The sequence below is a fragment of the Trachurus trachurus genome (assembly GCF_905171665.1).
Source record: "Trachurus trachurus genome assembly, chromosome: 20".
Classification (NCBI taxonomy): Eukaryota; Metazoa; Chordata; class Actinopteri; order Carangiformes; family Carangidae; genus Trachurus; species Trachurus trachurus.
This window is the reverse complement of record NC_139911.1, coordinates 17,156,874-17,174,099: the sequence shown is the minus strand read 5'-3', so window position 1 is coordinate 17,174,099 and position 17,226 is coordinate 17,156,874. Positions and strand designations below refer to the sequence as shown.

Here is a 17,226-nt window from a genome sequence, read left to right as displayed (position 1 = left end):
GCACTGCAGTCACAAAGACTGGCTGTTTCCTGACAAATGTGCACAACTCCCCAGTCCTCCTCCGGTGGAACCGCTCTCATCCTCCTGCTCTAACTATGCCACTGCCAGCGCTGCTCTCCACCTACATATGTAACCTGCAGCTTGAATGTAACAAGTTTTTACACCCTTTGTCTGGAGGTGGCCGATCTGGGAGGGAGGAAACCATAACAAATCACTAACTGGAGCAGAAATAGAGAAGGCAAGCTGAGCTTTATCGGGAAGGTAAATTAAAACAATTTATCACAAAATAACTCCTGGAATGCAGGAAGTTTTCCTTTAACCAGAACAAAGGAGAAAACACATCACATCAGCCTCCCCCTGATGGACGAGGAAGGTTGGGATATACTGTAGTAGAGAGAGAGAGAGTGGCAAATTACCAACCCCAAATTCTAGCCGCTTGCTAGTTTTAATCATTAATGTGCGCTTTGGAACACATCCTGCTCGTGTCTTTTTTTTTTTTTTTTTTTTGCTTAAACAAAAGGGAAACGACACAAAAAAAAGCCATTTGGAGATTAGCGGAGGGATTAACAGTAATATGGTTTATCCCACATGTGGTATGTAAGCTGACATCCCCTCTTACACAAAGACATGCCTGGACATCACATTATAAGCAGGATTTGTTTCCCCTCTCCTCCTACTCCTCAGCGCGTGTGTGTGTATTGTAGTCATTAAGCAATAACAAAGGTAGACGGAGATACAAGAGCAAGCGCGATGCTGCTATACGTTTGGCTTCCTGTCCCGCCACGCCGCCTCAGTGATCGCTGTCCCGTTAACTATGTGAGATAAATTGCATATCTTGTAAGGAAAGAGAAAGACAGAGAGACAGGAAGGGGGTTGAGCTGCATTATGGCTGCTCTTCCTTTTTTGCCGTATAGAAGGAAGAAGAATAAGAATAAGAAGAAGTTACAGAGTGCAGGCCGGTGTGATCTGGGCCTGAGCGATGTGCTACGTCAGCCTCCTTGTTGTTTGATGTGCACTGAATCATCTATTCACCCTGGAAGAGGTGGAAGTTTGTCAAAGCGGTTTATTTAGGGTGATTTTTTTTTTCACCTTTTATTCTCCCACTCTATTTCTGCCCGCCCCCTCTCACCCCCCCTCCTCGCTCACTCTCTCTCTCCACCTGCTTCTCTTTTTATGAAGCTTCAATTTCAAACGTGTAATAGCAGACAGGATTTAAGACCGGCTCTGATGGGAGATGGAGCACACCTTTTGAATATGCTGCCAATTACCGCTTCACTCGGTCTCTGTCCTGACTCCAAACTAGAGATCTAACGCGTCAGAGCCGAGAAGTAAGCAACTGCAACGACACTTGAAAGGCTGAACATTAACGGAGTCTTAATTCCAAAGAGGAGATAAATGATGTGGAATACATTTGGAGGGGCCAAACGCTACACTTAGAAAATTAAAGGAAGGCGCTGTGGTTTTTGGTCAGAGCAGCCCTTTGGTCCACTTACCAGATAAATCATGAGAACACAGACACCAAAATGTGCTCCTGGGTGGCCACTGAGCTCCACGCTGCCGCGCATACTGAGCAAGAGCACTGACCTTTCAGTAATAAAATGTTCTTAGTGGTTTAATTATCTGGCCTGTAGATGCATAAATCTCAAAAATGAAACATCATTAATTCAATACAGCTGATGTAAAATCTTTTAGATGAGCAAAGGGATATATACAGTATATAAATATATTTTTTTTTTAGATATATGCACTCCACCTGCAACAATTCACTGCTCTATGTCACACAGAGGGTTGGTTTTTTATGAATGTTGCACACGGCCCTGTCAGTCTGGCATGGTTTAAAAGCGACCTACCACCGAGCTAAAGAGCAATAGCTGCGTTGTTTATTTTCATACTCTACTGTACACACACTGTGTGGCTTAATTATACATGAATCCTCTCATGATTGTTTGCAGGAATTAAGCCAGATTTTGATGTTAAAAAAAGCTTAAAAAAACAGGAACAAATGTCCATATAAACGTCTTTTTTTTGTCCAACTAAGACCTTAACACATTCAGTTTCATATCATATACAGTAGTTATCTAAAAATAGAAAATCAGCTACATATTTACACTGGTGATGCTTTAATTAGAGATAATAAGGCATATCAAATCAAACATTACTTAAATAATTGAATTATGGTCAAACTCTGCCATGTTTATGTGTCAGCTGATGAATGGACTAATTGTTTCAGCTCCACACTGTTTAGTGGGTTAATGTTAATGCTGTCACATGCACTGTTTATTGGTTTATTGTTCATGTTAATGTAGCATTCATCTTCATCTACTCTCTATATGTGGGCATTTTGCTCATGTTTGCACCCTGTGGTTAAACAAATAATCAGGTTATACGCTAACAAGAAACATTATTCTAATGTGATCAAATGCGATGCAGAGAGGCTGTATCTAATATTATCTACATATGTTTGAGTAATGGCGAGATAACAAATGTGCTGCACAACTGAAGGTCACCGGTTTGTATCTTTTTCATGGATTTGAATAGAAAAAATACCTTGATTGTTGAAAAGCAGCAGGTTTTAAGTGATGCTCACTCCGATTTAATGTTCCCACACAATCCCAGAGTTCATGTTTGCCGCTCCGAAAATGACACAGGTGACCGCAGGCGGGGTGTCGACGAGGTCGCGGGGTCCTCCGGTGTCGAGCGCTCCTCAGAAAAATGATTCTAGTTACAGAGAAGTGAAGAGAAAAATGGACAAACGAGCCGCTGATTGTTCAACCGGAGTCTCTGTGAATACTGGAAATAAGTGGTTTGATTACAGTTTGAGTTCTGTGCGGTGGATTTCCTCCAAGATTTTTCTGTGTTATACTGTTTGTTTTTGTTTCCCAGATTCTCACCACTCGACAAAGCAAACACTAATGGAGCCATTGGAGCCATAGACGCTGCTTTACCACTGCTTTATGAAAATAGACTTGACTTGATACGATGGATGTTTTTTTTTGTTTTTTTTACACTGAACACTCTCTGTTTATATTTTCTTTTTCCTCAGGCCTGATCAAAACAGCCCTGCCTGGCATGGACAGAGAAGTCAAGGAAAACTACCAGGTTGTGATCCAGGCTAAAGACATGGCCGGACAGATGGGCGGCCTCTCAGGAACCACCACGGTCAGCATCACCCTCTCCGACGTGAACGACAACCCGCCACGCTTCACCAAGAGTGAGTCAAACCTCCTGGAAGCAGCTCACACACACACACACAAACACACACACACACACACACACACACACACACACACACACACAGACACACGACTAAACACACACATGGAGTGACCAATCCCCGGGCCACGAGAAAACCACGCGTCGGTTGTGAGCCGGTGCCAGGCCGGCAGCCCCCATCTGGTGTCAGTTTCAGAATGAATTTGGATTATGGCAGGGAGATCTGGGTTTTTTTTGTGCCACTAAGGCGGGCCTCTTAAAGGCAGTGAATAATTAAATATAGAGCCATATGACAGAGCGAAGGGTCCTGCAAAGTGCATCAGATCATCCCTGTAATCCCTATTAAATGAAGAGAGTACATTCAGTGGGTTTTATCTCCCCTGCTCCTCCCCTCTCTTTTGTCTATCTGACACTATTAAGTCTTTCTTCTGCTGCCTTTTACTCCATAAAACCAATGTTCTCAATTTAGTGCTCCAACTGCCCTTGCTGCACCCATCCCACAACCCCTCCCCCACACTTTTTTTTTTCCTTTTTTTTTTTTTTGTTCCACTCTCACTCATCAATCATCAATCCTTCCTTCCTTATTCTCTCTCAGTCTCACACATTTTCTCCTTTTCCCCTCCCGCCCGTCTGACTTCCTCCCGCGCACGTGGCAACAAACAGCATCGGCAGCCAGATCAGATTGACAGATTACTGGTGTCGTCGCATCCCCCCCCACCCCACACACACACACACACACACACACACACACACACACACACACACACAACCCCTCCCTTTAGTAACATAACAGCAAAAGCGCAGAGTGTACAGTTGGCGACGCGTGCGCACAGCCGCCAACTCAAGGCAAACAGGCGACCGCAAGAACTGTCCCCCTCCATGTTGTTGGTGTTGGTGGGTGGGTGGGGGTGGGGGGTGGGGGGCTTGGGGAGGGAGACAGGCACTGTCATCTCAGCTTCACCGCCAATAAATGAACGTTGAGAGGGGAGTGGGGAGGGGGAGGGAGATGGATACGACAGGGATGAAGGAGATGACAGGAGGTGGAAGATAGTGGAAGAAAGAGGAAGAGTGAGGCAGACGACAGAGAGACAGCCGGTGATGGAGGGGCTAGGTGGGAGGGTGGGTGGGGGGTGGGGGGGGTTGAAAGAGGGAGAAAGAGAAAGAAATATTGTAATGGGACACCCAGAGGAGGTAGAGTGTCAGGAAGCGATATCATTGTTGTCTGCCGGAGTGATGCCTCTTCTTTTCCACCCAATGCTAAATACCTGTTAGCCTAGGGAAGCCTTCTCGCGTTGTGTCACTTCCAGTGTGTGTGTGTGTTGCGTGTGTGTTTGTGTGTGGAGGCAAGTGTCAGCGTCACGGCGACCTGCCGACTCAGGCGTTGCCAAAACACTGTCAGCATGTTTTATTAGTGTGTCAGTGCTGTTTGTCTCCGCAGGCAGTGTGTATATCACGCCCGCTCCCTCCTGCAGTCCAGCTATTTATTTAAGCATACGAGATGCAGCCGGGGCGCCGCCGCGGCCGACAGGCAGCCATCAATTCATCCGGCCTCAAACCAGGAAATCATCTCGCAAAATAAAAACCAGGAAAAAAAAAGAAAAAGAAGGAGAAGAAGAAGAAGAAGCAATTAATTTACGTCGAGCAAATTGGCCCAGAATTTATGTCACATCCTAAACTTCCGAGCACTGAGTCAATATCGCTTGTAGCAACTTCTGTTGAAAGGCCAAATGTCTGTTTGGGAAATGAAATATGTTTTACCGCATATGAAATGTCTGCTCCACAGCTGATCTACAAATGTTGCAGCACTAAATCTCCCACTCGGCTTCTTCCTTTCACACACTCTTCCCTTCCCCGGCTGCCTCTTCCATCGCCGTTCTCTGATTGGCTCTGACTCACTTCTCCTCCTGACCTGCTCTCTTGTATTCTTGCTCTGTGACTCACCCGCTCACAGTCTTTCTTTATTCACTAACGGGGTCATAAAACATGTTCAGGCTGTGACGTTTGCTGGGTGTCAGGGGCGATGGTGTTTGTCTTTTTGGCCGCCGCGTCCTTGTTTTCTGTCTTATTATGTTGAGCTGCACTTTAGGCCGTTAATGCTTCTAGATTAGGCTTGAGATTTTCATAAAATCTGTAATGGCGCCATTGATGCGCCTGTTACATGAACTGCGTCTTTGTGTGGGGAAAATGGAACAGGACATGAAAAGAAGTGTCAAGGACATAATTTTGGTTGTCATGGCCGTGCTCGCACACTCGCTTTCAGCCCTTGTGCCTTTTCTTTCTCCAGCTTTTCACATCGATTGACCAATTTCTTCTTTTGGTGCAACCGCCTAAATCACAAAAAAGATTCAAATTCTTCCTCCGCAGCCCTGTACGAGTTCAGAGTGCCCGAGTCCGTGGAGCTCGGGGGCGTGGTGGGACTGATCCGCGCCATGGACGCCGACATCGGCAAGAACGAGGAGATGGACTACAGGATCATCGAGAGCGACGGCCCCGGGATGTTCGATATCGTCACCAACAGGAGCACGCAGGAGGGCGTCATCGTGCTGAGGAAGGTCAGGGACTCTCTGTTGTTTTTATAGTGTGTGGGAGGGGCCCAGATGAGAGGAGGTGAGGTAAAGGAGCAGGTCCCACTGGGGATCGATGGGCGTGGCTGTGACTTCTATTTTTCAAAATCCACATTTTTACTGTGTCAAATAAAGAAGAAGACAAAAATAAAGGTTCAGAAGATGGCCACCATCTTGTTCTGTTGACACACTAACACTGTATTCCATTTTCACAATAAAAGCCACTCAGTGTTTCGGTGCAGTGCTGACAGGAAGAGAGTCAGACACTCACTCTGGTTCACAGTCATTCATTGTTTCCTGTGAGAGAACAGTCTGGTGGACTCCAACACTAACACTAGATGAATTTCCAGTAACTTGCTTAGTGCACAGTTTGAAATTGCAAACTTAAAAACTAGATAAATGAATAAAATAATGAGGGAAATTTGAAATTTTCAAATTTAGTGCAATTTTCAAATTGTAGGAGCATAATGTTTACACACAGCATGATATTTGCACATAATGTAAGCCTATATATTATGGTGATAAGATATAATGTTAGCACATAAAAGCATAATTCTAGCACATGATGTATGCACCATATGATATAATGCGTATAATGTTGGCACATAATGTTACTACTGTAGTGTATTTTCCACACTACCATAAGTGTTGGTTATTAGAGATGTCTTGGTCTGTAAACACATTCTCCAGTCATATGTTTATTTAACGTCCAGTGTGTAATAATTGTCAAGGTTTATTGGCAAAAACTGAATATACTACCCATGAATATATTAGTATATAATATACTAATTTGTATATATTAGTGCTATAATCACTATTAAATAAAATTTGTTTGGTTTTCGTAGCTTTATAATTATTCTCTACATATAGCAACGGTCTTGCTTCAGAGAGTGTCGCCATCTTGCGCCGCCATGTTTGTACGGCAACCCGAATCCAGCCAGCCAGCCAGAGAGCACGTTTCAAGAGTTTCACGTTCATAATTACACCAACAAGAGAAGAAGGTGGAAGGAAAGAAGGAGTAGGAAACAGCAGACATTATCTTAAAATGGTTTAGATCTTAAACCTCCTGAAATACTCCAAGTCATCCAAGTTGTGGTAAACAAGGTTTTTTGTCCTCGGAGGCCACCATCACTTCACACAATCGAGAGTCTGAACGCTAGATGTAACGGTTTTACCCCCATTTTACACACTGGACCTTTAATACAACAAAAAACAGATTGTCATTTAAAATTGTTTTTCTTTGACAATGAAATGCAAATGCCATGAAATCATTCCAACTGAAATTGTGACACAATGTCTGTGAGTCATGTTACCTGGAAATCTGCCCAATAAGAACAATATTGGAGCGATGTGAATGGCTCCTGTCAAAAAACTTTGACCATGAGCTGTAGTCACTCATCTGCAGGGTTTGATTTTAGATACGTCTTATATAATGACTGTGTGGTTTCCATATAAATAGATGTTATCTATGATTAGAGTATATTCAGGCTCTATCAAAGAAACACAGAGTTTTCTACTACACTGATATATAAATGCAGGGAATAATATCCTCATAGTTTCAGTTACGGCTTTGCTTTCTATTGCTGTTCAAGGACCATCCACTTCATTATGCTCCCTCAGAACAAATCTACTCGCGCTGCTCACCCTGACAAAGAAAACTTTTTTTATTTCCATATGCTCACACAGCCAGAAGATAGACAGTAGGGTTATTAGATTTCAGCTTACACATTGCCCACACTTCCACTACATGTGTTTTGAGCGAGATTCATTCTTCCTCTCAGCTGAGACCAAAGCAGAAATATTGATGCTCAGTATGGATCGCAGCATTCAGCGCTGTGCCGTGGTGTGTTTCTGATGTATTCAACAGAATCTGGCAGTTGCCTTATCAAGCGCCCTCTCTGCAGCCTCCGATCGATCGCTTCCATCATGCCATCATTAAGTGGAAGATGACATAATTGCCGTTTGTAGCCGCGGAGGTGCTGTAGTGGATGTGCTGTATGGGCGAAGTGTGTGTGTGTGTGTGTGTGCGTGTGTGGGGAACGAGCATGCCCTAATTCTGAACCTACTAATTAAATGGGCTTGTCAAGTGGGAGTGTGTCCCATCTCCACATGCATAGGTCCTTCAAAGCAACATATTCCCCCCGTTGACGTGCACACACACACACACACACACATGCCATCTCTTTCCCTTAACAGGTAACAGCAGAAATCAATGAGTCACATTATGTTATTATTCATGGCTTCAGAAAACGGTTTGTTCCATCTGGATTCTTCAAGCTTTCATGGGCTGTTTCCAGCGATCACGGACGCGGCATCCTTTCATATGTACAGCAGTCAGCCCGCAAGGAGACTCAGCTCTGATCCGGCTGCTCCTGCTCAGCACGGGGCGAACAGTCATTATAATGCACCGCTCCCCAATTATTTCCATCAATAGGCGGATACCTTCAGTGGATACAACTTAAAAAAAAAAAAAAAAAAAAAAAAAAGAAGAAGAAGAAGAAAAAAAGTTCAGAAAAGGAACATAAAAGAGAAAAAACAAAAAACATAACCACTAAAATGCACGACGACAGAAAACTTTAGCAGCCGTGCAGGAATCAGGCTACTAATCATCTTGCACTGCCCATAAATTACAGGATGTAAGAGTAGTGTACAGTGGATGCACAGTCATACATTAAAAGCAACAAAGCTGCTCTCCTTTAAGCAAACAAATGGATGAAATGAAATCCTGTATGCCAACAACAAAGGTCCAGTATAAATAGAACCGAACCACTTACTGTCTAAAGCAGCAAACACAAAATAAAGCCTTATTAAGCTTTTAAGGAGGTTGCGATTTCCAAACTTTAAAATTGTGTTGCTCAATACCCATGTCTGCTAGGGAGTTCACTGAAGGCTTTATCACTATGATCCTTTCAATGTGAACTAAATGGCTTAAATATTAACAGAGAAATAGTGGATGCGTCCTTCACCGCAGCACCTCCTGAGGTCTTGTGTTTTCGTACTCCAATAATCATTTTCTAAACATCTTTATTAATTTAGAAATGTGGAAAACCTTGACACAACAACAAATTAAAAACCTAACAATTCATATTTTCCCTCATAGTAAAAGTCAGAGAGCAGCGCCCCCCAAGGTCAATGCCAAACAACAAGCAGCACACTCAATGGGAAAAAGAAAATACAACTTTTTATACTTAAGGATCTTAATCTGGCACAACATTTAATGGGTCCATCGCTGTCCACTGAGACCGCATGGCGCAAATTGGCTCAGTGCTTTTTGCGCAATCCTGTTAACGCACACATGGATGGAAACACAACAGGCTCAGCAGAGGTAATGAAACACTGCAAAATTGTGTCTGCGTGCAAGACTAATCTGCCATACTGATCTCTTCATTTAGCAAAAAGGAAAAAAAAACACACCAAAATGAACAGATGTCACCCAGCGAACACGGAGAGACGACTTTGATTTATTGTTTCATAGAGTGTGGAAGGATTCAGGAAATCAGCTGAAAAACACAAACATCAAAGAAATTGATTGAAAATGTGGCAAGTGTTTGTCTGGGAAAAGAAAATGAAACTAAAACATGTATATACTCTCTCAAACTGCACCTGAATCATAAAGTTTATGCTATTTTATGTCTCAACAGATTTCTAACCTTAGAATGACAGTTTTTTTCTTGGTTTTCCTTGTATTTTGTAAATGAACCCGGCTGTGATCTTGTTAAACTCCACTGAAATGCCACATCAGTCACATTATTCAGGCTGTGCTGGCAGTTAGAGAGCAGCCTTACCATGGCCAGAGGAGCACAGGTCTGATGTGTGCAGCTGCTCATGTGTGTCCACCTTGAACACGACACTGAGCCCCGTCACTGGCGCTCATTAGGAGATGCTCTGGAAAAAGAAAAGAAAAAAAAGATTGTCAATTTAATGAATAAAATCCCAATCTGACCTCAAGTTTAATGTGGCAGGATGCCACGAGCGGAGATTAGTTTTCCTGAAAATCAACAGCTGATCGTGCCGCCGCATACAAATGGATGTTTAAAAGTAAATATTAAAGGACAAAGGCTGTGATTAAAGTAAAGAAGGGAAACATGGCAGAAGAAAACAGTAAAGTTACAGTGTTAAACAGCTCTTCTCTTTCTGTTTTTGGTAGCCCATGGACTACGAGAGGAAGCGTCAGTACACCCTCCGTGTTCAGGTGGTGAACGTCCACATCAACCCCCGCTTCCTCTCCATGGGCCCGTTCAGGGACGAGGCCACCATCAAGATCATCGTGGAGGACGTGGACGAGCCGCCGGTGTTCAAGCAAGCCTTCTTCGTGATAGAGGTCAGGGAGGACACGGTCAGGAACACGATCATCGGCTTCGTCAGCGCCACCGATCCCGACGACAAGAAAAGTCTCGTCAGGTACACTGCCCTGCTAAGCCAGACCGCAGTAACTACGCGAACAGTGAAACTGAGAAAAATGGCTTTAAAGTTTTTTGATTAGCCTTCCAAATGTGTTGTAGGTAGATTAGTGAAAATACACAGATTTGACAGGTTTTCATTAAGTAATATTTATGCAATAAAATATATGACCACATATTTTATATTTGACCCCTAAAAAGCAGATACTGCGCTCTGGTGCCAGGTTTCCTTAAATAAATACACAGGTAATGCTACGGCAAAGTGCAGTAACTACATTGTTGTTGTTTTTTCCAGCATGCCTCTAGCGCTGTCTAGCCTGTACCTGGTCTTTTTACTAAACTTAACAAACTTCTTTCTTCATGGCCTAAGCTCAACCAAAGTATCAGAGCAGAGAAATGTCTTTTTTTCTCCCCCAGTCTGCTGTCAGCAGGAGCGGGGGCTGCAGCAGATTCGCACCCGTGTGGGCTCCCGGCTCAAGCCTCATACTGTACAAGCCGGGTTCACCCGGGTTCAGCCGCGCTGAGCGGAGCGGTACCGGTATTTCTTCTACTCTGTGGGACGGTAGATCATAACGGAGTGGGGGAGAAAGCAATGGGACAGATCTGCCCAGTCCCTGAGCAGCGCACGTTTCACAGACAGGCACACAGTGTAAACAACGTCGGTCCGGGGGGGGGGGGGTCCGAGGGTTCGAACAGCGGTGTTTCGGAGTTGGGGGGGGGGGGGGGGGGAGCGAACCGTCCCTGTGCTGGTGCTAACCTGCCGAAGCTAACGTTAGCTAGCTACCGTAACTGGCTAGCGGTGTGTAATAGAGCGCAGTAACTACAGGTGGAGTACCGGGGAAAAGAGGCAGAGTGCAGTAACTGCGCAGTTACTGCGGTTTGGCCTAGTTTTGAGCGTGATTTTGTACAGGGAAACAGATACAGAGTGCAGTAACTGTAGTTACTACGGTTTGGCTAAGTTTCAAGAGTGATTTTGTAGTTAGGGGAGAGCCGGGTCGATTGATACACTTTTCATTTAAACGTCTTTTTCAAAGATGACGTTATGTAGCTACACAAACATTTTTATCATGTGATCAACAAGTATTCTCTTAGTTACAAGTGTAATTTAACACATATGTTGGATGATCGCGCTGTTTTATAACTTTGAACGTAAGTTGACATTTGTCTCAAACGCCCCACCTATGCGGGTCGTTTGAGACACAGAGGAGGGACGGTTGAAACAGCATGTTTTAAACAGAAACTACTGACATTACTCTCGTTTTTATGCAGCATATCGGACAACATACTAGTGTACTCGTTATTGCCAAAATGTCACATAATTTCTCACAATATAAATAGGTCAAATAAATATTTTTGTCCCGTGCGTAATTGTCAAGATCCGCATTTCGATTAAACTCGCCTTTCTTCTTTTGTACGAGTTGTTGGACAACTGCATTTTCATTTCATTTACTTATTTCCCTGTCCTAAGTCATGTTTATGATACACAGTTGAACATATTGTCATTTTACCCTCGGCATTTTCCCCTCACTTTGCTGAATATCTGTTGATTCACGTCATAAACACGAACATTAAAAATATGTGGTGTTTATTAAAAATACATGTTGTTCATTCAAATCGGTTGTTGTTCATTGCAAAACAGTTAGGCTATTAATTTGGTGATTTATATACAGATATTGATCGCGCAGTGTGACCACAATCACTATGCACGGTGGCGTGAGGGACATTTGAAACAGCTGTATCAATCGTCCCTGCAGCGACTACTGACAATAAAACCTGTTTTGCCTCTAAACTTCAAAACTATGACATTTCATAATTTAGGACCTGTTACGAATTCATCTGTTGTTAGGTCATATTATTATTGCATGAAACACACAATACAACTTTTGATCACAAAAAAACTACCGCACGTAACATTTTACTTTCCGTAGTCAAAAACCGGTTCGCGCTAATAACTTTTGAATGGCGTGACGTAATTTCACAAGCTTTCCCAGGATTGGTCGGTGTTGAGTGCTGAACATAGTGACAAAATCTGACGGCTCAAGCTTGTGTGGTTTTCGAGGAAATCGCTGTGTATCAATCGTCCCGTGTATCAATCGACCCGGCTCTCCCCTACTGCAATTTTTCATACCTCTAAAACTGAGCAACATTGACCGCTGAAAATTTTACACAAGATAAAACATTTATTGACAAGTTCAATTTCACAAAAAAATCAATTTCGAATTTTCAGTAGTTACTGCGGTCTGGCTTAGCAGGGCAGTACAGAATGCTTGTCTTTTTGACTTTACCCTAGCACAGCCTTTCTCAAAGTGGGTGCCGCGGCACACTGGGGTGCCGTCTGACTGCGTCAAGGGTGCCGTGAAAAAAATACCTCTTCTGACATTTCATAGAATACATTCTCTTTATATATGCAAAGGGGCCGTGTCCACCGTCTACTTTCCATTCAGATCCTATGGAGCTCGGAAAAAAGCTGTCGAAGTTTACTTTTTTTGTCGCGGTGCTCAGAGTTGTATATATAGTTGTATATATATATATATATATATATATATATATATATATATATATATATATATATATATATATATATATATATATATATATATATATATATATATATATATATATATCAGTTGAGGAGCGGCTGTCAGGCTGACTAGGAGATCTCCCGGTCGACCGCCCAGCCAATATGCTCCAGCATACCATCGAGCAGGTTGCCCTGCGCGGTTATGCGGCCTTTATGACCAGCCTCAGTGAGTTAAGGCTAATGTAAGTCAATCATGTTCTCATGATAATCTTCAAGGTTTCCTTGAATTAATTGATATCAACAGTCCAACCATTATTTATACCACTTCTTGTCTTTTTACATCTCACTCATGGTTGCGATAGTGACGCAGACTCTCATCAATCCAGACTACTAAATGATTTTTGTTTAGCCTCCTGTCTTAATCTAATTATTTTTGTTCAGATATAACTGAACTTTCATGACCAAACATATAAAATAACCAGCAATGTTTGTTCGTTCTTAAATTGTAGAATGGCACAAAGCCTCATGGGTTTGGGAAACGCGCTAGAGAAAAGCTATGGAGAAAAGTCACTGAGAAAGTTATCATTAAACTAGCGGCTACGGCTAAAAATAGAAGGACTCACGGAAGCTAAACAGCAAAGCTTATATCAGTCCTGCCGTGTGTCACGTTATTTATAAGTTTTATTAATTTAACAAGACAACACAGTCCGTGCTAAGTGGGCCGGTACGTCGGTACCTCGGTAGCTACGCGGTACCGTTACTTCTGGATTTTAACCACTTGAGAGTCGGAACCTATGGGCACCGAAGCATGTTGGTGAGTAGGACAAGACCCGAAACCGTGGCGTGTGCAGCGCGCTGTCAGTAAAATCCATTCGCAGAGCCGAGTAGGGAGGGGCAAATATACCTGACTGGATAATGTTATGGTCAGCAGCGTTAATGCTTGAGTGGCACTAACTGCAGCTCTTTCACCCCATTCAGCATTTCTGTAGCCTACTTTTAATACAAATCCATGATCTAACTGGTGCCCACTTCTGAAGGAAATAGCTAAATATAGCTACCCATATTTCTTATTTTTCTTATTCTAACCCTGCCCCACTCCACCCCTGATACAGTAGCTATATCAAGCGGCGCTGGCGGCTCGTTTCAGCAGCGTTCAGAGAGAGAGAGAGAGAGAGAGAGAGAGAGAGACGGCCGTTGGTCACGGCCACTCAGAGCAGTAGGGTCCGTGTCCACCGGACGCTATGAAAAAAATGCGTCGTACCAGGCTCACATCTCACATTGATGGTGAGTCACAGCCTCCTCTCTCCTCTTCCACCGGTGGCAATTCTCTGATTGTTCGCAACAGAGTCAGAACGGAGCGGAGACGCCGGTGGATATTCATGTGAACGCATGTAGACCTTTCTCTCTTCCTCTCACATTGCGGATTATTGTGTGTGTGTGTGTGTGTGTGTGTGTGTGTGCATATGTAGGCTACAGAGGCACCTATGCATAAATATTGTAATACTGTCCCGTCTAAATAAACAGGACATTTACATTTAGGCTATGCAGTGTCATTTTGAATTATATTTTACACAGGGGTGCCGTGAGATTTTATGCACTTTTGAAAGGTGCCCTGACTGAAAAAAGTTTGAGAAACGCTGCCCTAATAGCTTTACCAAAAACATGACGTAACACCACAAACCATCGAAAATATTTAAAATATGCAAAAGAAAAGTGTGGTGATTGAAGTTTTTGAGCTGTTTTCGTAGCTTTTGGTATCTCTGAAGGAAATGACTAAGAGCTACCGAAAAACCAAGTCAGTGCTCTTTGAGTTTTAACAAAAGAGTTGTAATCTTGATGTACAGCGCTTGTGGAACTTAATACGTTCCATATTCATTTGATTCAGGAGCTCCTAGTAGGCCAAGTGAATTATTTAAACCTAAACTTTAAGGTGAAATATGGTTAAAAGCTCTGGAGGTAGTAAATGGACCATATGCATTATGGTGCATTATGAGGCCTTGGAAGAGAGAGACATCATTCTGTTAGACATAAAAAAAATGCTACTAAATACTGAAATGTGACAAAAGTTCACTTACACAACTCAGTTCATGGGGATACAAAATTATGCAAGGACTCTGTTAAATGGGAGCCATGGCAGCGAGGTGTGAGGCTGTGCCGTCGACCCCGTCTCAAAGACTTTTTTCATTTTTATGATGCACTAAGGGAGCTGGCTCTCAAGGTTGAAGTTCCACCACTTTATTGCAGGTGTCAAATATGATATCATTCTCTTTTATCGCCCATCATCAAGGAGGTAGCTACCCCGTGGCATTTAGAGCCGCACGGCGGAGGAGGAAGAGCGCCGGGAAGCCTGAGGGCTGCCTGGCATGAGGAAGTCACGGAGACGGTTATCTTTATTAGCACGCATGGCCGGCCACCACACACGTGCACACTTTTAAGGCCTGGGTGCACACACACACACACACACACACACACACACACACACACACACACACACACACACACACACACGTACATGTAAATTCCTCTGAACGTGCACACCCTTCAAGATCAAGGTTTAGCTGATGCATCAGTGCCATCGTGAGCTGTTTTACAGCTGATTAGTTAGTCAGCGTGGCTGTGATGGAAGTCAACCCCTGGTTTTTTTTTCTAGGTGGTGAAATTTGAAATTGTTGGATGAAAAGCTTTTGTTCTCCTTTCACACATTAACACATGTTATTTCTTTTCAAGTCACAAGCCGATCCCACAGTTCCTCCCGCTGTAGGCATGATGGGTCACGCTGTCTTAAAAAAGCTGCCAACTCTTTTATTAGAATTTTATTAGTCCTTTTTTCAATGGAGCCTTTTAATGCTGTGATACTCTAAATGCTGTTTCCAGTCTGCAGCTTACCAAGGGGCGAACCCAGGAAATAAACACTAAAAACCTTTTAATAGTTTGGCATGAAAAAGAGCATTTTTATAGACCGAATATTCATTGGGAATATCATTCATCCTCCAGTTTGAAAATGCAACCACGTACAAAGACTATGTTCATACACAAGTGCCCAATAAGCTTGGTTCTAATAACAGGAGAGAATTGGGCTAAATTTGAGGTTTATTTAACCCTGGTGGAAAGAGCTTAACCTCAGGATCCCTGCTGTAAATATTCAGATGCTTTCAATCAGAGGTTCAGCAGCGGACCATGTCAGAAGACCTTGAAATAAAACTGGAATTTGAATGATAAATAGCAAATCTTACCTGCTGATGAAGCTCAGCCGCTGATAGATCAAAAGTTCAAGGGAACGTACCACACGGAATTTTGAGGATTGTTTTGTACACTGAGTTTTTTGGTTATCAATGTTCCATGCTTTTCAATGGATTATATTGTGTATTGTGTGTAGTAAGGACCTTCTTGGGACTGAAATAATGAACACCTGCAAAATCTGGTTAAGCAGAGCTCATATGATTGTAATAATATTGAATTAACACTGGCACCTTTGCCGTCAGGTGACATATTTTACAAATGCTTCATTTGAGGTGTTGATCCACAAGAAGATATATCTTTAGTTTGTGTAGTTCGGCATCTCCTCCATCAGGCTTGTAGAGCGTTGGGAGAAAAAAAAAAACAGGTCAGTGAACCAATCAGAAGAGAGGATCAGAGACTGTTTTCTGATTTCTGAGTGATTTCATTGAAATGTAGCAGATTTCAGGAAAAGAGTCAGAGAAACCAAATCTGGCATGGCCAGGTGGGCGGAGTCTGGAGCCTGAGAGCAATATCTGCTTTGTTGTGACATCACAAAGTTACAGGGGAAATATTATGGAAATATCACTTTTTGAAGGCTCTTTATTTGGGTGTTTGACTTGCCCCTAAAATGTGATTTCTGTAATTTGCAGGCTCCTGAGGTTTAAATCCTTGTGGTTTTATGAGCCAACAGATGAAAAGAGTGATGGGATGTTTAATCCTTGGGGTATTTTGCCCAAAGCATGACACAGGCATGTCTTTAAGACACCTGGGAACTATTTTAATTTGTGGAAAAGGGGCAGAATATGTCTCCTTTAAGGCTCAGTTTCTAAACACAGGCTGTGTGTATTCAATTTTGATACTTTGACAGTATTAATATAGAACCTGAACAGGATTTATCATCAAAAAAATACATGGAAACCTGCATGTACTGTACATTATATCTGGGCTTGAAAAGAACTTTCCTCCAAGTTTAGCCCAGGTCAAACTATCTAAATACCTCTTCATGTGCGCATCCTGAAATAAACACTGAAGTCCCACAGAGTCCTGGGGCCTCATTTATCATCGTGGATACACCTTTTTTTACGCCATTTTCCCCTCGTTTTGTGCTTACGCACTTTTCTCCGCCAAATTTGGGATCTATCAAGCCAAAACCTGACGGGGAAAAGTGCGGACATTTACACCCATTTTGACCCTGGCGTACGCCTTTTTTGAGGAACAGGAGGAATTGGCGACACCGTTGCTGAGTCAGAGAACTGCAGTGTGAGAGGGAGAGAGGAGCGGAGTACATTTAGAAGAGCACAGAGGATTT

General features: G+C 42.9%; 1 protein-coding gene across 1 annotated transcript in view; it reads left to right on the top strand.

Annotated features, from left to right (window-relative positions):
- Positions 1–17,226, top strand: part of LOC311003353 (cadherin-10-like) — a 62,304-nt gene that overhangs the window by 37,133 nt on the left and 7,945 nt on the right. Inside the window, exons 5-7 of the mRNA XM_083995089.1 lie at positions 3,044–3,211; positions 5,578–5,765; positions 9,925–10,178. Of these exons, the coding sequence (XP_083851215.1) occupies positions 3,044–3,211; positions 5,578–5,765; positions 9,925–10,178 (610 nt within the window). The remainder of the gene's footprint in view (positions 1–3,043; positions 3,212–5,577; positions 5,766–9,924; positions 10,179–17,226) is intronic.